The sequence below is a fragment of the Taudactylus pleione genome, unplaced genomic scaffold (genome assembly GCF_031769625.1).
Source record: "Taudactylus pleione unplaced genomic scaffold, aTauple2 ptg000314l, whole genome shotgun sequence".
Lineage (NCBI taxonomy): Eukaryota > Metazoa > Chordata > Amphibia > Anura > Myobatrachidae > Taudactylus > Taudactylus pleione.
In genome coordinates this window covers 11,355,993-11,377,012 of record NW_028284715.1, presented here as the reverse complement: position 1 = coordinate 11,377,012, position 21,020 = coordinate 11,355,993, and the positions used below count along the sequence as shown (strand labels likewise).

General features: G+C 41.8%; 1 protein-coding gene across 6 annotated transcripts in view; it reads left to right on the top strand.

The window, feature by feature from the left end:
- VPS13B (vacuolar protein sorting 13 homolog B) overlaps window positions 1-21,020 on the top strand; it is a 1,086,122-nt gene that overhangs the window by 949,607 nt on the left and 115,495 nt on the right. For all 6 annotated transcript variants that reach the window (XR_015869381.1, XM_088442693.1, XM_088442694.1 and 3 more), the window contains exons 40-41: window positions 3,079-3,275; window positions 19,165-19,346. Coding sequence is in view for 5 of the 6 variants with exons in the window: in XM_088442693.1 (XP_088298819.1) it covers window positions 3,079-3,275; window positions 19,165-19,346 (379 nt within the window). In the remaining variant the exon portion in view is untranslated. The remainder of the gene's footprint in view (window positions 1-3,078; window positions 3,276-19,164; window positions 19,347-21,020) is intronic.

Genomic DNA, 21,020 nt, shown 5'->3' with positions numbered 1-21,020 from the left:
CACAACAACTTATCACCTGGTGGCTCTCAAAAAAATGCAATTTTTCCCACCAGGACACTGCGGGCAGTGGGTGGGGAGAGCACAGGGCAGGCTGCTTTAGCGGGGCAGGGTGTATTTTGCCCCTTTAAAATCGGTCGGGGTGCGGCACCCCTCTAAAACAGCCTAGCGGAAACTCTGCAATGGATTAGGAGATACAATATTACAACAGTGTAATAAACTGGTGATCTCTATTGTCTTATGTTTTTCAAAAGTAAGCAGAACCTGCTAAAAATAAAAAATGCTACAAATGTAAATACTGCATGTGTATAATGATCCCTCAACACTTCTGGATTAATGGGATGGCAAAGTTGATACCCCACTGTTGCTGTTTTTTTCTTTCCTCCAGTATTCTGATACACAAATCCCAGGTGGTGCCAGGGCGTTTCACGGGAGGCCATGCAGGTTTTAGCACAACCAGAGGCTCAAGCACCACTCCAATCAGCTTGGTTGGTTCCACTATATCAGGGATTTCTGCACTATGGGTTTCTATGCTGATAGGGGATGCCAGCCCTGGCTCTGTAACCTGGTGCTGGCTCCCTCTTTAGCAGGGCTACGTGCTTCGGTTTTCGTGTGACCAGACCATGTTGCATGGTGCTGATTCTGGTAGTGGATTTTAGGCTGCGGTGTCATGTTTCTTTAAACTAATTTATTAATCAGCAGAGCCCACGCATTTCAGCAGTGTTTGTGTATGCTCAAAACTCCACTGAATTTGATAGGCTATGGACATTGATTGACATAAGCTCAGAGCCGCATACGTCTGGTTACCGCATGTTAACCAGCTATCAAACGCACAGCGCTTTTATGCATAGTCACATATACTTTGCACTTGCAATTTGGGATGCTAGCACGCTGCCAATTGAGCATCCTGATGATGTGGTTGGTCTAGCACTGTGAATGTTTCCTTATCTTAAAGTTTGTGTTAATGTGGCCGCCTAATATTTTTATGGTCCAGTGGCTACAAACTGGCTCTAATCCTGGCCACTTTTCAGTTACCATCATTATTATCATATTACTCATGACGTCACAGAGAGCTGCAATGTAGATGGCGTTTCCTGACAATCCCAATTGATGCGATATAATCCCTAATAATACTAATTGGGATTGTTTTAGGCACAAACTTGTACTAAGCATTTTCATTCCTGCTGTTGTGTAGGGGGGACTAGTTTATTCCAATAATGTGTGGTCAGGAACAGCAAATGTGTTTGAGTTTGTGTGTCTGCAAATGTGTGCAGTACACACTCTGCAGCTAGTGTTATCATCTGCTGGACCGCACTCTGCAGCAAGTGTTATCACCTGCTCTACTGCAGCTAGTGTTATCACCTGCTGGACCGCACTCTGCAGCTAGTGTTATTACCTGCTGAACCGCACTCTGCAGCTAGTGTTATCACCTGCTGGACCACACTGTGCAGCTAGTGTTATCACCTGCTGGACTGCACTCTGCAGCTAGTGTTATCACCTGCTGGACCACACTGTGCAGCTAGTGTTATCACCTGCTGGACTGCACTCTGCAGCTAGTGTTATCACCTGCTGGACCACACTCTGCAGCTAGTGTTATTACCTGCTGAACCGCACTCTGCAGCTAGTGTTATCACCTGCTGGACCACACTGTGCAGCTAGTGTTATCACCTGCTGGACCGCACTCTGCAGCTAGTGTTATCATCTGCTGGAATGCACTCTGCAGCTAGTGTTATCACCTGCTGGACTGCAGCTAGTGTTATCATCTGCTGGACCGCACTCTGCAGCTAGTGTTGTCACCTGCTGGACTGCACTCTGCAGCTAATGTTATCACCTGCTGCACTGCACTCTGCAGCTAGTGTTATCACCTACTGGACTGCACTCTGCAGCTAGTGTTGTCACCTGCTGGACTGCACTCTGCAGCTAGTGTTATCACCTGCTGGACTGCACTCTGCAGCTAGTGTTATCACCTGCTGGACTGCACTCTGCAGCTAGTGTTATCATCTGCTGGACTGCACTCTACAGCTAGTGATATCACCTGCTGGACCACACTGTGCAGCTAGTGTTATCACCTGCTGGACTGCACTCTACAGCTAGTGATATCACCTGCTGGACTGCACTCTGCAGCTAGTGTTCTCACCTGCTGGACTGCACTCTGCAGCAAGTGTTATCACCTGCTGGACTGCAGCTAGTGTTATCACCTGCTGGACTGCAGCTAGTATTATTATCTGCTGGACCACACTCTGCAGCTAGTGTTGTCACCTGCTGGACCGCACTCTGCAGCTAGTGTTATCACCTGCTGGACTGCACTCTGCAGCTAGTGTTATCACCTGCTGGACTGCGCTCTGCAGCTAGTGTTATCACCTGCTGGACTGCACTCTGCAGCTAGTGTTATCACCTGCTGGATCGATTGTAATTCAGCAATTCATTAGAACTAGTGACATCACTAAATCAAGTCTTCATTCTGATAAATATTGATTCACTTTAAAGAAGCGCTATAGAACATGGAAGTACAATTCACCTTTCAGTCCATAGGCCTATCTGTTATTTTCTAGCGATAAGAAATGCTTTCTGTCACTGCTTATTGCGCGATAGCAAAACTTATCTATGAATTTCTGAGGCTTACATGTCCATATTGGTCACTCGGAAGGTTTGGTAACATTATTAAGCCACTTCAGATATTGCCGCTATTTGAGACATTGTACTGTAGTTTAATGTCTTAAATCGATGGGAAAATGTGGAAAGTTTTGACTTTCAGTGACTGGTAAGACAAAGTTCCAGGGCTCAAACACAATTGTCATGTTGTTTTACAATTCGTTATGCTACTTGATTAGCTAATTTATGCTTGAGAATTTTTTTTTTCTTTTTAGTTCCCTCTTTGTTAAGTATGTTCCATTGTGAGTCATGCAGCTATTCTGAGTCACTTCTAAATAATGATTTCTATGTATGGTTGTATATTTTTCATATTTATTTATTTATTTAGACTTCTTTGAGGTCTTTTTAGGCTAGATTTGCATGCTTGCATAGTTCCTTGCATATTAACTTTTAAAGCTGAAATAACTGGAGTTCTCGTTGTTTTTATAGGTCCCTTGTAGCCTTGAATACTGGGATGAACTCCAGCAGTCGTTTGTTGCCTTTCGAGAGTTCAGTCTATCCGAGAGCAAGCCATGTGAGCTTCAGCTGCCCAGTATCACCACGGTCAGCGGCCAGAGGGATCTAGTAACGTCCCACCTTTGGAGAATCGTGCTGAATAGCAGTGCCAGCTCCATGGATGACCAAAGGTAGATCTTGTTACACGCACATCCTTCATGATTTCACAGACACAGTTACCGGAACTGAATGTAAAGTATAGAGGGTAATAATATGACCATATCGATCCAATCAAGGTTCCAAATATTTGCTGTACTTTCATTTATGGATAAGACAAATGTCGTACATGTGGCATTGTATACATTGTAAAGTATTTATGCTGGAGATACAGGTTATCCGATCACTAGGGGTGTACAAGCTGTGCCATCGCGCAGAGCCCTTTGGGCGGCACCCTTCACTCACCCACTGCCCCTGCATCTGGCTAGCGGGTTTCCTGAAATGGCACGCTGCAGCCAGAAGCAACCTGAGGACGCTGCAGACATGAACGCAGCAGCTCCTGCCGCCCCCCGGAGCATTCTGAGGATGCTCTAGTGAGTGCTTCCGATGCTGCCGGCCCTTCCCCCTCTGCATGACGTCATGCACTATGGGGATGTGGCACAAGGCACAGAAAAGCCCTGTTATGGTGTTCGCCCAATCCAACTGCTTTTGGAAAGATAATTGGCCCCAGGCCAATTGAGATTATGGGACAGAGCTGCCAAATACTCTGATCGGTTCAATTATTGCACAGTGTCTACCTAGCTTTACAGCAAGTTACCAACTTTACAAGTATACATTGATAATCCACTATGTGCATGCTTAAAGTCTGCTGACTCCACAGAACAATGCGGGAATCCACTAAAAGGTCCTTTTGGTATTGAGTAGGCTGTGTACATAGTAAACAACACAAAACTATTCCAGTTGGAAGCTATTTTCTAGACACATTCCCAAAGTAGATATCGTTTGGACGCTCTTCTCCAGTTTCTCAGTCCTCAGTGGAGCTAGAAGGAATTTTGTAGGCTTATATTTGTGCTGGGGTTTGGAATTGACAGTGAAATTTGTCATGCTGCCGCCCATTCGCAGAGCTTTGTTAAGCGAGCGGTTCAGATGGCTTCTTTCTCTGGTTCTCAGTATTCCGCTGCACTCGGCTTGTTTTGCTTTCATCCTGCTGCATGTGCAGAAGTAGTCACAGATATCTGGGAAATTGGAAGAGTAGATCAAAAAATCAATAACAGAATTAAACATCTGCTTTCCATTAATTGGATCGAGCTGGGGCTGATTTCTTGATGTTAATTGTAAGAGAATGCATTTTTGTCATTGAGAAGTTAAGTGTTTTAGACAGGGTTAATTCTTCTGAATTTGGGACCTCCACAGAATTACCTTTTGCGGTCAACTTGGCACCGCGGTAACGTGAATACTGTGGGAATGTTAAATGTTGCTAGTTAAGAGTCAGCGTATTGTTACTTTGTCAAAGTGTTTGACGTTCTACTCTCCAACAGTGTAGTGTTCAAGTATGATTTCATTTTCAAATGTGTTTTCTTTACAGTTTATTTTAACACTCCGTTCACAAGCCTTTGTTAGCTGACATTTAATAGAGCACACTTCTTGGCTGCTGCATGGTATCATTTGTAAGCTCCATACAAGCAGGGCCGGTACGAGCCCCTAGGGCGTCACCACAAGCTTTTTGACCTCGCACTGCTGCTTCTGTCATTAGGAGGTTGGAGCAGCATCCTCCTCTCATGGGACTGGTCCTTTTGCCCTTGGCTGTGACATCATCCCCACCATTCTCTGCGGTGAGATGATGATTCGCGGCATTGGAAGGTGGAGTCATAATGACGCAAAGCTGTCAGAAGAACAGGATACCCAAAAATAACTCTTATTGCTGCTTTTGTACAGGTTGTAAATTATCAAAACAAGCAATAAAATGCTAGACTAGGTTACAATAACCAGGGCGGGAAAGATCGAGAACATGCATATATGGTTTACTAAGAGGACGCGAGATTATGGGATAAGTCACAAAGGTTATACAATTGCTGAAGATAAAGCAATCACGGTAAAGGATTATATATAAAATGTAGTCATTGACTGAACTTTTGTCCAAAGGTCTATATATCAATGTAAACCCCACTGCTTGGTATAGCCCACACTGCCGGTGAAGGGGTTAATACCAATGCATGAGCTCAGTATGAGGTGGTTGTCCACGTGCTTTATGGCAAGCGCTACTAGTAAACATAGTACTCAGTGAGTACGTTCAGTCAGAGCCACAGCAGAAGTAAAGCGGTGATCTTCGCTAAGTGTTCCTGTTAGTAGCATAGCAGCAGTCAGAAGCAGAACAGCAGCCATACCTAGGGTACTAGAGGTGATGCTGTCATTCTTGGGAAAATATCTACTAATTAATCTCGGACAAAGCTAGCAATCTGGATAATCTTTTGCGCTACAATTTGGCCTCAGAGAAGGCGCCTTTATTTCCTTGTTGTACTGTTGTATATTGTCAAAAATGTATTCTTTAAAAATAAAGTTTATTTAAAAACAAAATTACAAAAAAGAGGCGTTTAATGCACTGTAATCTTATTATTATATCACAGCCACAGCAGTTAAACTGCATTTGCATATTTGGGCATATTTTAGACATCTTAGGCCAGATCCTCAAGGCACACTAACAGTCCTGGATTTAGTGATAGCCATGCTTAAGCACAGATGGTTAAATCAAAATAACTAAGGTACTAATTAAGTCACCTGTGCTCAACTATGGATATCCTTAAAACCTGGACTGTTAGTGTGCCTTGAGGACCGTGGTTGGGAACCCCTGTGTTAGGCGAATCGGAATACACACAAGTCACCTCCCTCCAAACAGGCAAATTTATGCCTTTTAGATGGTTATCTTGGGCACATTTTGCATCGGTGTGCCCATACTATTCTTTGGCCTCATCTACACCTCCCTGGGAACGTTACAAATAGCATACCTGCAATACGCATTATACTTACTCACTGACAGGGATCATAAGACACGCCAGGCAATTTCTGCCTTTGAACATAAATGCTGATCAAGACCTCTATTCACAGATTGATTGCTTCAATGTATGGGGTGCTGAATACATATACTTCTCACTAAAGCATATTGTACAAATAAAATAAGAAATCTGTGGTCTGATCACTCTGTCATAACCGCATCTTTTGATTTTATTGATATTTCAACTTCTAGACCTCCTTGGCGTCTTAATGAAACCCTTTTGAACATCCCAAAATTTCGGGAAAAAATAAAACTCTCTCGCAGACTACTCTACGAACGCCTCAGACTCTTCTTGTACTCCATTGGTATGGGAGGCACATAAAGCTGTTATCCATGGACACATAATCAGCTATGTTTTTTTCAGGAATGGAGTGCCGATCCCAACTAACCACCTTGACCAATGAGGTTCTCTATTGTACCCAATAAAAGAGTATACAAAAAAATGAGAGAAATCTGACTTATAGTGGTGAATGATTATAAACTTACCTGGCTGCAAAAATTACAGTGACCTATTGTAGAGAATATAGGTATATGGGGCATTTTGCGAGTTATGGTATTCTTTTGAAACTAGTTTTTTTTTCATTAAAACAGGTATAGGAAGAATCTCCTCCCGCGGCTTCTCTATTTCAGACACTGCCGATTCATGCAGCTTGTTTGGAAGAAAAAGATCTTTAGGACCAGTTTTTAAAATTTACGAAGAGAGACTTCCAATGGGGTTCGTGGGTTCCCGAATATTAAATTATATTATTGGGCTGCACATGTCAGTCAGGCCGTAGCATGGTTTGCTCCTGCTGTCTCTCTGAGATTGGTGGAATTGGGGATTGCTGCTTGTAAGCTCGTTTGTCTTCCCTCTATGCTTGGGATCCCCTCAAAGCACCGTCCATTGTCTGTCTCTTCTCAATAGTCGACTTTTGTTGCACTATTTGGGATCAGTGTACTCCCAAATTTAAACTTCTTTCCACCCCCTCCCCTCTTACTCCTCTTTGGGGCAACTTTGGGCGTCTTGGATTGCTAGAGGCAAGTTTGTGGCACTCGTGGTGTAAAATGTTATTTGCATGTATGACTTACTGACTGGGTTTTATTTCCCAGATGTAAATGTTTTTACTTACCTCCAGCTGAAGCACTTTGTTACATCTCTACACTGTTTGGTACACTCTCACGCAATGACCTAATTGGAACAATTTTGTTTAAATAATCCCATTATGACAGATATAATTACATCTTTATACACCCTGCAACTGCATTCTACTGAAGCCCCCAATTCCAAAATTTTAGTTACAGTGGGAGGTTGATTTGGGGGTCCCTCTGGAGGAGGATTCCTGGTCCACAATCCGAGAAAGGGTCTCTAGATTGTCTATCTCTACACAAATTAAAGATATTCTGATCTACATCTCAGCTTTGTTGGAGAGGTTGTGGGGAGAAAGCCACCTTCATTCATGTCTGGTGGTCCTTCCCTTCAGTATTTTGGGATGAGGTGGCAGCCCTAGCAAGTAAAGTGATCACCTCAATAATTGTCAGAGATCCATGGTCTCTCCTTCTGGGGCTCCCTATTGCATCTTTGGATAAACTAATTTCCCAGATCCTTATTGCAGCTAGATGCCTTATAGCTTCTCATTAGAAGCCTCCTGATCCTCCCTCCCTACAAGCAGTTATCAACAAAATATGGCATTTAGCCGCTAGGGAAAAGATTACTGCTTACCTTCATAACAAATCATCCACATTTTTAAAAATTTGAAGCCATTTGTCAGAGCCGAAACTAGGATATCTGTCACCCGGTGCATGGCAGCAATTTTGCGCCCCCTCCCTTCCCGTACCTGGATTTTGTCCTTGCTCCTCCATAAGGCAGAGCACTAGTCAGACGCCCCTGGTATAGTGACTTACATTATTCCACACACCATAATGCCCATTACACATTATGCCACACATTATAATGCCTATTACCAAAGTGCCACTTACATATTTGCCTGACACCATTTTATGCCCCACAGTAAGACTTCTAATTACTTTAAAATTACCTGCTCATTGTCAGGGGTTTTATGCTCATTACCAGGGATTCCATGCTCATTGCCAGGGGGTTTCATGCTCGTTGTCAGGGGGTTTCATGCTCATTGCCAGGAGGTTTCATGCTCATTGCTATGGGGTTTATGCTCGTTGCCAGGGGGTTTCATGCTCATTGCCAGGGGGTTTCATGCTCATTGCCAGGGGGTTTCATGCTCGTTGCCAGGGAGTTTCATGCTCATTGCTATGGGGTTTATGCTCATTGCCAGGGGTTACATGCTCATTGCCATGGGGTTTATGCTCGTTGCCATGGGGTTTATGCTCGTTGCCATGGGGTTATAAGCTCATTGACAGGGGGTTTCATGCTCGTTGCCAGGCGGTTTCATGCTCGTTGCCAGGGGGGTTTCATGCTCATTGCTATGAAGTTTATTGCTCATTGCCAGGGGGTTTCACAGGAGAAGATGCAGCTTTCAGCATCTTCTCCCGGCACTTGCGCTGGCCTAACAGACACTAGAGGTCCAGTAGGACCTCTAGTGTCTGTCTCCTCCTTGGCAGCGGCCATTTTTGGATGGCCGTTTTCAGCAGAGTCCATGTGGACGGCTAGTCCGTATGTAATCTGCTGAAAATGGCCATCCAAAAATAGCCGCCGTCAAGGAGGAGACAGACAATAGAGGTCCAATAAGGACCTCTAGCATCTATCCCCTCCTTGGCGGCGGCCATTTCTGGATGGCAGTTTTCTGAATCTGCAGTTCCTAAACCACCATGAGTCAGCCCTTTTTCACCCCCTGTATTCCAGCACCTGGTGCACGTGCACCTCTAGCCCCCCCCTAGTTGCGGCCCTGCATTTGTTCACTCTAAATCAGCCCCCCCACTAATGCTGCTTTTAGAGGTATTGTGGAACTTCTCGTTTAATGAATTCTTTCCCTCACTTGCTGTATGTCTACATCAGGGTGGCTACACTTTTGGACAAAAACCTTTTGTTATCTACCGAGCCTGGAAAATAGCCGCCGTCAAGGAGGAGACAGACAATAGAGGTCCAATAAGGACCTCTAGCATCTATCCCCTCCTTGGCGGCGGCCATTTCTGGATGGCAGTGTTCTGAATCTGCAGTTCCTAAACCACCATGAGTCAGCCCTTTTTCACCCCCTGTATTCCAGCACCTGGTGCACGTGCACCTCTAGCCCCCCCCTAATTGCGGCCCTGCATTTGTTCACTCTAAATCAGCCCCCCACTAATGCTGCTTTTAGAGGTATTGTGGAACTTCTCGTTTAATGAATTCTTTCCCTCACTTGCTGTATGTCTACATCAGGGTGGCTACACTTTTGGACAAAAACCTTTTGTTTTCTACCGAGCCTGGAAAAGAGGGTTCGTGGTATGCAAAAAAGGGAGTGTGACCTCACAGCAAGGGACTTGGGGTCTGTCCTGCCGAAATCACACATAGTATCCCCAATTCAAATTACTCCACAAAGCAGCACAATCTTATTCACATAACACCACATTGTGGTGTCCCTTACTCATGTTTCGACACATAGTAGTGCCCCTTATACACAATGCCCACAGTAGTGTCCCATATACAGTGACAACTGTGGTAGTGCCCCTTATGCAATGCCCACTGTAGTAGTGCCCCTTATTCAATGTTCCCATTAGTAGTGCCCCTTATGCAATACCCCCAGTAGTAGTGCCCCTTATGCAATTCCCCCAGTAGTAGTGCCCCTTATGCAATTCCCCCAGTAGTAGTGCTCCTTATACAGTTCTTCCTGTAGTTGTGCCCCTTATGTAATTCCCCCTGTAGTTGTGCCCCTTATGCAATACCCCCTGTAGTTTTGCCCATTATGTAGTGTCCCTTATGCAATTCCCCCAGTAGTAGTGCCCCTTACATAGGCAAATGCAGGGGAGGTTTCTGGTTGCCTGGATACCCCCCTCCCCAGCCCACACCATGACCACAATAGAAATAGTAAAATAGGATTTTACTAGTTCTGCATGTCCTTCTCAGTATTACAAATGAAATAATTAGCACCACCTGTGGATCGTTTAACACATGTTAAAAGATCTGCAGGTAATTATTTAATGTTAGCCAGTAATAAATACACCTGTGCACCAACTAGGAGATCTGGAAAAAATGCACTGTTAGAGGTGCACTGCTATAGACCATCAATAGAGTTAATTATTAATACCATATAATAATACATATAATAATACACTAACCAGTGCATAATGAAACCAATATAGACATAAATGTCCAGGGCAGTGCTAGGTTCTTCTGCTACTCCCCAGACTTGCTCCAGTGCTCTGGAATGGAGACCACATCTGAAATAAAAACATTCAGCTCAGGCAGGATGGCCCTACTGCTGTATTTAATGGCTTTCTGTGATCGCTGGTCTTTATATGCTGGAATTATGACACACAATACACTTTGTATGACACATATTAAAGCTGGTTAAGTGCTAATTGTACCCTCTTCATGGACTGGCCACACTCGCTCTAAAATCAAGCATTAGGAAACCCCCCCTCTAGAAATCCTGCGTTTGCCACTGCCTTACGCAGTTCACCTGCAGTTGTGCCCATTATGCAGTTCCGCCAGTATTAGAGCCCCTTATGCAATGCCCCCTGTATTAGAGCCCCCTTATGCAATGCCCCTTGTATTAGTGCCCCTTATGCAATGCCCCCTGTATTAGAGCCCCTTATGCAATGCCCCTGTAGTTGTGCCCATTATGCAATGCCCCCTGTAGTTGTGCCCATTATGCAATGCCCCCTGTATTAGAGCCCCTTATGCAAAGCCCACTGTATTAGAGCCCCTTATGCAGTTTCCCCAGTGGTGGCCCTTATGCAATGCCCCTTATGCTGTGCCCCCAGTACTGGTGCCCCCTCCCAGTGTAGAACAGGCCCCACTCCCCTGTGCAGTACTTGCCTGTCTTCACGTTGGGCACAACTCCATGCCGTCAGCACTCCCCCTTCTCTCCCGCTGCTGATAACTGCATCTAACTAGGTCCAGCAGGCGTGCAGGCTCCTCACATTGTGGGTCATGACGTCACCCGCGCACTGCATCACTGGGAACACTGGCCTCTGAAGCGATCAGAGCCTTCTTTCACCTTTGATTGCTTCAGAGACCAGCGTTCCCAGTTGCTGTAACAAGTTGGTTGCAGTCTACCGGAGGAAGCTCCACGAGCTACTGGTAGATCGCTATCAACATCTTGGCAGGGCCTGGTCTACATGGATGATTAGAGCTCTGTCATTTCTTTCACTTTGATATCCAACTTCTCTTTTGACTTGAGGCAAATTTCCCCCAATCCCCTTCTTTCCTTACCCCCTCCCTCCCTTATCTACATTAGTTTTCATCCATGTCTTTGTATTTAATTTGTTATTTGTACGCGTATGTAATGCTATTTTGAATATGCAAATGAAAATATAAAAAAAAAAAGTTTAGGAAGACCTTTTGTTAGTCCATGGAAGGTTTGTCAGTAGCATGTTAATTCCACTCAGGAGAGGAGGTTGGTGTAGTCCGTTAGCATATATCTCTTAGAGTACATCCTGTGACCAGGAAACACAATTAACTGATCAGGGATTCATAAACAGGCTTTATTGCCTGTAAGTCACATATTGATTACTTGGACAGGGAAAGCTGGCACCAAGCTCAGAAGAGGGCAAGCCTTCAGCAGTATAGTCACCAGATGTGGCTACACATAAACTAGATTCAAAGACAAAACCATATGTTTTCTGGCTTTGACATAAAATTAATATTTCTATAACCGCTAGGAGCTTCCAAAATCTTACAGTCAGGTGCATAAATATTGGGACATTGACAGAATTTTCATATTTTGGCCTCTATTCACCACCACAAGGGCTTTTAAATGAAACAAACAAGATGTGCTTTAACTGCAGACTTTCAGATTTAATTTGAGGGTAATTGCATCCAAATCAAGTGAACGGTGTAGGAATTACAACGGTTTCTATATATGCCTCCCACTTTTTAAGGGGCCAAAAGTAATGGGACAAACTAAACAATCCTAAATCTAACTTTCACTTTTTAATACTTTGTTGCAAATCCTTTGCAGGCAATTACAGCCTGAAGTCTGGAATGCATAGACATCACCAGACGCTGGGTTTTATCCCTGGTGATGCTCTGCCAGGCCTCTACTGCAAATGTCTTCAGTTCCTGCTTATTCTTGGGGCATTTTCCCTTCAGTTTTCTCTTCATCAAGTGAAATGCATGCTCAATCGGATTCAGGTCAGGGGATTGACTTGGCCATTCCATAACATTCCACTTTTTAGCCTTAAAAAACTCTTTGGTTGCTTTTGCAGTATGCTTCGGGTCATTGTCCATTTGCACTGTGAAGCGCGGTCCAATGAGTTCTGAAGCATGTGACTGAATATGAGCATATAATATTGCCCGAAACAATTCAGAATTCATTCTGCTGCTTTTGTGAGCTGTCACATCATCAATAATTACAAGGGAACCAGTTCCATTGGCAGCCATACATGCCCACGCCATGACACTACCACCACCATGCTTCACTGATGAGGTGGTATGTTTGGGATCATGAGCAGTTCCTTTCCTTCTCCATACTCTTCTCTTCCCATTACTCTGGTACAAGTTGATCTTGTCTCATCTGTCCATAGGATGTTGTTCCAGAACTGTAATGGCTTTTTTAGATGTTGTTTGGCAAACTCTACTCTGGTCTTCCTGTTTTTGTGGCTCACCAATGGTTTACATCTTGTGGTGAACCCTCTATATTCACTCTTGTGAAGTCTTCTCTTGATTGTTGACTTTGACACATATACACCTACATCGTGGAGAGTGTTCTTGATTTGACCAACTGTTGTGAAGGAGTTTTTCTTCACCAGGGAAATAATTCTTCTGTCATCCACCACAGTTGTTTTCCGTGGTCTTCCGGGTCTTTTGGTGTTGCTGAGCTCTCCGGTGCGTTCTTTCTTTTTAAGAATGTTCCAAACAGTTGATTTGGCCACACCTAATGTTTTTGCTATCTCTCTGATGGGTTTGTTTTGCTTTTTTAGCCTAATGATGGCTTGCTTCACTGACCGTGACAGCTCTTTGGATCTCATATTGAGAGTCGACAGTAACTGATCACAAATGCAAATGTCACACCTAGAATCAACTCCAGACCTTTTACCTGCTTAATTCATAATGAAATAATGAGGTAATAGCCCACACCTGTCCATGAAATAGCTTTTGAGTTGATAGTCCCATTACTTTTGGCCCCTTAAAAAGTGGGAGGCACATATAGAAAACGTTGTAATTCCTACACCGTTCACTTGATTTGGATGTAATTACCCTCAAATTAAATCTGAAAGTCTGCAGTTAAAGCACATCTTGTTTGTTTCATTTCAAAGCTATTGTGGTGGTGAATAGAGGCCAAAATATGAAAATTCTGTCAATGTCCCAATATTTATGCACCTGACTGTATATGAATGTTACGTGCGATTTGGAATTCACTATGATGTTTGGCTTTAGAGAAATGAGTTATCTAACCAATCTCACATCACAATGCATTCAAAGCTACACTCATTTTATAACATAAATGATGGAGTATAATGTGAGCATGCCATATATCTGGTAGTTATTAAATAGGGGAAAGTATGTCAAGTTATTTGTACTTATTTAATTAACTGATCAGCCAGTAAGAAGAGACTAAGCTGATAAAAGGTATGGGATTCTTTTATTTTAGCTTCAAGCAGGGGGATAAAGTTCTAAGTTGAAGCCTGTATCTCCATTTCCTGTCATTCCTCCTAGCCAGAATAAGCTTTACTTTTTATATGAAATTGCAACATGTCTATGTAACATTTGTCTTGATAACATTTCTATAACAAACATTGTACGTCTTTTGTAAATAAACTAAATGTTCTTTATTAGTCTGTTTCATATACTCTCCAATACCCAGTCTTTGGGGAAGCTATTAGATCACTAATGTCACGCTCTATCTATTGTTTTCTGCTCGAAGTAGGTGGGGACCAGCTAATTGTTGGTCTATGTCGCCAAGCCTACTCAATTGTAATAGAGTGTACACTACAACTGTCATTGATTGCTAGAAGCAGGGGGAGACCAAACTAACTCTGTATAGTTTGTGTCATCCAGCCTACAAAATTGTGATAGATTGTTTGGGAACCTGTGGCCCTTTGTCTACATATACCATAGGTGTTGTCAGTAAAGAGAGGCGTACAGTATAAAGGGCGGGATGGGTACGGGATGCTGGCGCTCGGTGAAAATCCCGACGCCGGCATCCCGACAGGGTTAGGATACCGACACCTTTTGGTAGGTATCCTAACCCTCCCCCTCTCCCTACCCTAACCCTCCCTCCCTGGTGCCTGAACCTAACCTTCCTGGTGCCTGAACCTAACCTTCCCGGTGCCTGAACCTAAACTCCCCCTAGTGCCTAAACCTAACCTCCCACTCCTTGCACCCTAAACGTAAACCTCCCCCCCCCCTCACCAGTGCCTAACCCTAAACTTCCTTTTAGTGCCTAATCCTAAACCTCCTCTCAACCCCACTACTTACCTTTGGGATGCCAGCGGTTGGGATTCCGGTGCCAGGATTCTGACAGGTGTCTGTATTGTATTCTGACAGGTGTCTGTATTGTAAGCGCCGGCATGGCCTGCGTCGGGCTACTGAACGGGATACTAAAGGGCAGGAACATAGAATATTTAGTATGAGTATTATATTCACCTCTTCCTTCACTTCATCAGGACTTGGGGATCTGTGAGATCTCAGAACTGACGCTAGTGTGATGCAATCAAGGTAAATCAAATTACAGCCTCTGCCCGTAGTTAGACTGAAAACCATCAGGGATACTTGCTGGGTCCTTGACACTCATTAACACTATGAGAGTAGAGTCAGCCTATAAGGTGGTGTTCTGGTGGTACCTAGTCTTCGGATGGATGGCAATGTACTGTATGCCAAATTACCCTGATAACCTGATTTTGAGGTTGATGGTTATTCCCCTACTTTATGGTTCATACTCCATAGAATTTGCTTTAGCATATGCATTTTTCTGTTTTTAATAGATAGATTTGTTACAATCACTCAATATTGAATTGAAAGATCTAGTGGCTTATGAAATATGAGCAGAGACGAATAGCATTCATATTCTTAGCTGGTAGGTAGACTATTGCAAAATCCTGGAAATCATCTATTTTCAATGTTAACGAGAAGAAGAGGGGAGGAATAGAAGAATAATGTTCTTATAATAAGTATCAGGAATACAGCCCATAGACAGCTTAACCCCCTTAGCCAAATTAAAATGGACACATAACGCAGTATAACCTAATAGTTGTGGGATCTAGGTAAATGTACTTCTGGCTGTTACCCCCTCCCCCCCCTTCTGGCGGGGGAGCTGGCGTGTGGAGACTGGCATTGCGTGTATGCAGAGGTCTGCCAGCGTGGGCCGTCCTGGCAAGGGTAAGTCTAGTGACGTCTCCACTTCACGGGTGTCTGGGCGCCACCATGTTGTCTTTGGCCATGTGACATAGCAGGCCAATCGTCTGTGGGTCACCTGCTCTCTCTGGCCTATCACCTTCTGTTACTGGGTACTTAAGGGTGTTCAGAGCACCCTGTAGTTGCCAGTGCAACATGTTCACAGTGTCAGCTGTGAGAGAGAGTTCTCTGCGCTCCTGAACCTTAGACTTGTTCTCCGGTGCTTGCCTTAGCTTCTTGTCAGCCTCCGGCTCCCTGCATAGCCTGCACCGCTCTGCCTTGCCTTGCATTCCGCTGGTGATCAGCCCTGCACCTTCCACCAGACCCACTCCTGCCTGAACCTGTCTCCTCCGTTAACCCATGCCTGCGCAGCCATCTTCCCAGCATTACTGGATTCTCCTTTCAGCCATCATCACAGCATTACCGGATATCCCTCTCAGACACTATTCAGCATACCAGGATTTCCACTTCACTCTGGCAGTCTATCTCTGTCACTAATATAGACATTTGTTTATTCCCACTCACTACAGTTTCCTTCTGCCACATATATTAGTTTGTTTATTACTGGACTTTAGTTTATCTTATTGTTTATGTCTCCCAACATTCATATTAAACAACCCACCTTTCAATTTAAACATGTTCCGGTGTTTTCTCCTGTTACCACCCCGGGTCCACAACAATCACAGACTCTTAACACTTGCAATCTTAATTAGCCCATGGCATAGGGAGGTGAAGTCAATTTTTAAAGACCATTATTATGAATTAATTAAGACCACTATCTTAGAATGTCATTACCGTACAAAATAGAGATGTTGCAGGAACCCTGTCCCTATATGCACTATAGTAAGTGAACCAGGAATAGTCCAGACAATTTTTTTATTTCACACATTAGGCTTAAGACTGACATTTCCATGGAGAGTGTGATTATTAAGAACCTTCATTAATCATTTAAATGGCCCCACATTAAGAACACATTGCTATCTAACTCATTATAAACATACTTGTGGGGGGGGGGTGGGGAGAGCATTTTTTACATCCCAGCTAATTTGAGCAGCTCCTACAAGTAAACACTTCACCACGGAGTAATGTCAATGTTTTAGGTTCGAACGCAAGTGTGAGAATATAAACAGCATTCTCAAACTGCGCAATGCTTTAATGACAGTTAAATGTGATTTAAATTGAGGCTTTTGTTTGTTCTGGCCTGGTGTGATAGTTTGCAGAGGAATGGGATGTGGCAACCGAAGGCTGCAATTTCAGTCTCGGGGTCAAGAATTGATATTAACTGAAGTACATCTAATAGGAGTGCTGTCCATTCAATATAAATTCACTTTTCTCTCCTGTGATCCTTTTTGGCTGGGAAGTTCATATCATGAAGGCGCACAGACTTCATGACTTGACCCTTAGCTTTGTGTGGTCCACAGCAGTCCTGACAGCACCATTTATTACTTATTTTATTAAATGAAACCGTTATTGTTAAGCATCTTGTTTTAAATAGGAATTTGGAAATTAAAGACGTCAAAGAACGTTGAAAAACATTAAATGTATCCATGCTTGAGACATTTCAGCTTATTTTTTAGAAAATGTTGATGATAAAATTAGTAATAAAATTAACAAAAAAATATATTTAAAAATGAAGTAAAATGTAAAGTTTTTGGCAGTGCAAATATTTTAAAATGAAATATCTTTAATTGTTACTGAGATAATGGAGTTAATACTATTTAGAGCATGCAACTGTTTTTTTATGTGTTTTTACACTCACTTTTTACATACTTTTCCCCTGTTGTTATTGCATATAAACTACAGTACATGTTCACTGGAATTAAAATCGCATGCAATGTATTTTTAGATCTGTCTCCATAAACTCAATGTTACAAAAACAACAAAGGGAATATTAGAAAAAAAGTAAGAAAACAGCCTTTATGGCTTTTTGTTTTCATCTTATATATGATTGATGGTTATTTTAACTCCTCACAATACTGAACTTTTAGCCATTTTGAAGCCACTCCCATTTTTACATTACTGTTAACAAATAATAGCTTAAAGTTTATATTATATTAACAGCATTTTAGAGGCTCGATGAAGCTTGATTTTATTATTTTTATTTTTGTTAATAATTTTTTAATTACTTATTATTATTTTTTATTTATTAATCATTTTGTTAATTTTTTTGTTAATCTGGTTTTTATATTTCAACAAATATATATATTTTTAGATAATTTATTTTTGTTATTTGAACTTATTCAATTTATTTTCGTATGGATCAATAAATACTGGTCATATCATTGTGTTCTTTGATTATCTGATTGCAAAAATAATGGGGACTTACTTTTTAGGATATTTTAAGCATTTCTGTATGCAGTTCTGTTTATTAATTTTACTTGAAATAATATTAAAATAATAGCTACTGGCATCAGCACATTTTTTGGCTCAAATATTTGGTTTCCTAAAAGCGTTCCACACACTGACAAAGGTGCACGTGAAATCATATAGACTTTGTTACTTTGCTTTTTAGCTGTTTTCATTAGCCACTAAACCAAGCTGATACAATATGAAAAGACATGTTGACAAATACAGAACTATTTATAAAGATTTTCACCTTTTCAAATTGTGATACTATCACCTTTTGAGTTTGATATTGCATACGGTATAAGATAGTTACTTGCACCTAGCTAAGCTAAAACAGTCATCCTCTGTTAATTAGCCATCTTTGTCACTGGATGACTTCCAGCTCTTACCTTTTGTTAGCATCCTTAGCTTTGAGCTGACATGTATATGTGTGTGTGTTCTACTCTTATACTGTGTGTGTGTGTGTATATACATATATATATACTGTATATATATTTGCATTTTTCTTACATCTTACTGTATAATACTTTAATAACTTTTCTGGCAAATAAAGGGGGAGGGGCAACAATAAATTAATGTGAAAAGTAGTGTGCTGCTTCTTATGATAATGTCCTGTACATATCTTACATCATGCTTAGATGTATAAAAACACCAATTAATTGACTACATAGGTCTGATTATAATCCTTACATTTTAATTTCATCATTTTCTTCATCTTACATGTCCTCTAATGGCGATTTACCGAAGAACCACTTTCCTTTTGTATACTTTTACCTTTTGTTTGTTTAAATACCATTTAAAGGTATTTTCTTGTTGTTGTTGTTTTGTTATTTTATTCCTGTGCCTCAGGAAATAATGGCTAGAGAAATATGTTATTACTGGTCCTTTCTAAACATATAAATACCAATTGTTTTTTTTTTTAGATATTTTTTCGTACTTAGTATTAAACAAGTAAATTAATTACAGCTGCTTCAGTTTTTCGGCTTCTATCTTTTTTGGCTCGTTAACTGTAACATTTTAAAATTTAAATAGGAAAGAATAACAGTATTCAGATATAATTACACAATTGAATGCCACTTTTCCCAGATAAATATTTATGCAAATTCTAATGGTCAGATGTGAAATAAAACATAATTATGTTGGCTGCACTCTCCGGAATTTTTTTGGGCAAGTGGACAAGGCCATCTGCACTTATCATATAACATTTTATAAGTTTGGAATTGTTTAATAAAACAAAAAAAAAATTATTTTATGTTTCCCATAGCTCTGAAAGTGAATCTGGCTCTCAAAGTGCCTGTGACCAGCTTGTGACTCCTACAGCACTTGCAGCTTGTACAAGAGTGGATTCCTGTTTCACTCCCTGGCTCGTACCCTCCTTCGGTGTTTCAGTACAGTTTGATCACTTGGAATTGCACTTGTATCACCATCTGGATCAGTTAGGCTCAGGTATATATTTCTTTTAGCATACAGAATATCATAGATAATATATTATGGTTTATACACTACACTATATGCATCTTACAGTGTATTTTTTCCAAAGCTTATTGAATGGAAGTCAATCTGCAGAAGTTTAGAATCTGCGAGTTTTAGAATACAGCGCATGCACAGATGTGAATTTACACATTTTAGCATATTTCAGCGTTTCCCTGCTAACCACACCGACATAAAGCCTGCAGAGCAGACTGAGAGCTCTGCGCGGCCGTCCCAATGACAGGCAGCAAGTCTGATTCGCTGCAAGGCTGCCTTTCACACGTCACTGCTGCCGTGCTCTGGTGAATACGGACAGCCTCCCCAACACACACTCCCTCCCCCGCCACTGGTTATGTATAAAACTGTGTCTGCAACTCTTTGACCCCCCCCCCCCACCTCAGTCACCATTAGGTATGTCTGTCAATGGCTACAGTTTTGCCCGCTTTCGTCCCCATAGACACCACGGTCAACAAGTAAGTGCACACTTATAAGCATACTTGCCAACTCTCCCTCATTGTCAGGGAGACTCCCTGAAATAGTAGCAATTTCCCTGTCTCCCTGCAGAGTCTACCAATCTCCCTCATTTCATCCTTACCCCCATTATGAAGCTGTTATATTAAAAAACAGAGATATATACATTCAAATGGGATCATTAGTGTAATTTCCTTGCATTGGTTATTATAAGGCACAATGATCCCTATGAGTTTCTGAAAAGTATTAGTGTGTTTTCATCAACAAACAGATCTTACTAACTGCTTTTGGGCTGGTTTACATTTGGTTGTAAGTCAGGTTTAGGACACGCCTCTCAGATGTATCAGTACATGCCCACTGTAACACGCGCTCATAGGTGCTGCTTTCACAATCTCCCTGAAATGCTTTTTCAAAAGTAGGCTAGTATGCTTATAAGTCATGATTATCAGGGCGGCTGTCCCATCTAAGACGTAAGTGATAATTCTAATCAAGTCATTCCAGACATTAGAAGAGGAACAGCAATTAAAAAAGAAAATTGTTGACTGTTTTGGCAACATTCTGCCTATGACATATAACAATATGGTTCTAAAACTTGTGCTTACATATCTGTTTATATGATACACTTGTGATTACAGTGTCCCTGGTACGAAATTTAGAAACTAGAACAATTTTTGTTAATCTAAAGTGTATGATGGATCAGATGAGGGCTAGTTTAATCTAAAGCGTATGATGGATCCGTGCAGACTTGAGCAAGTTTCTTCCTTAAGTGAAATATATAAATCAGACTAACATTGAAAATGGCGCATCAGCAAGTGCGTATGGGCGCAATAGATCTATGCGTGGAACTCGACCAGTTGTGACATTTTTCCTTCTCCTCTCCTGTAGCCGATTCTGCTGTTCACAGCAAAGTATTTCTTCCTCTTACACTGAATGTTTTCTTTCCTTTTGCTTATTATGTTTGTCTTGGCTGTCAGAACGTTTGAATGGGTCTGTTTATGATTGAGTTTTTTTTAATGATGCCCATTTCAAATTATAGCTTTACACAGCACTGTAACACTAATTAGGGTATGGAAAATGGCTAATTTTCACAATAAAAATGTACAGTTTTAAAACTATTAGAACACCTCGTAAACAATATAAAATATAAGCCAGTCGTTTCCTTATTATTATTTTTATACA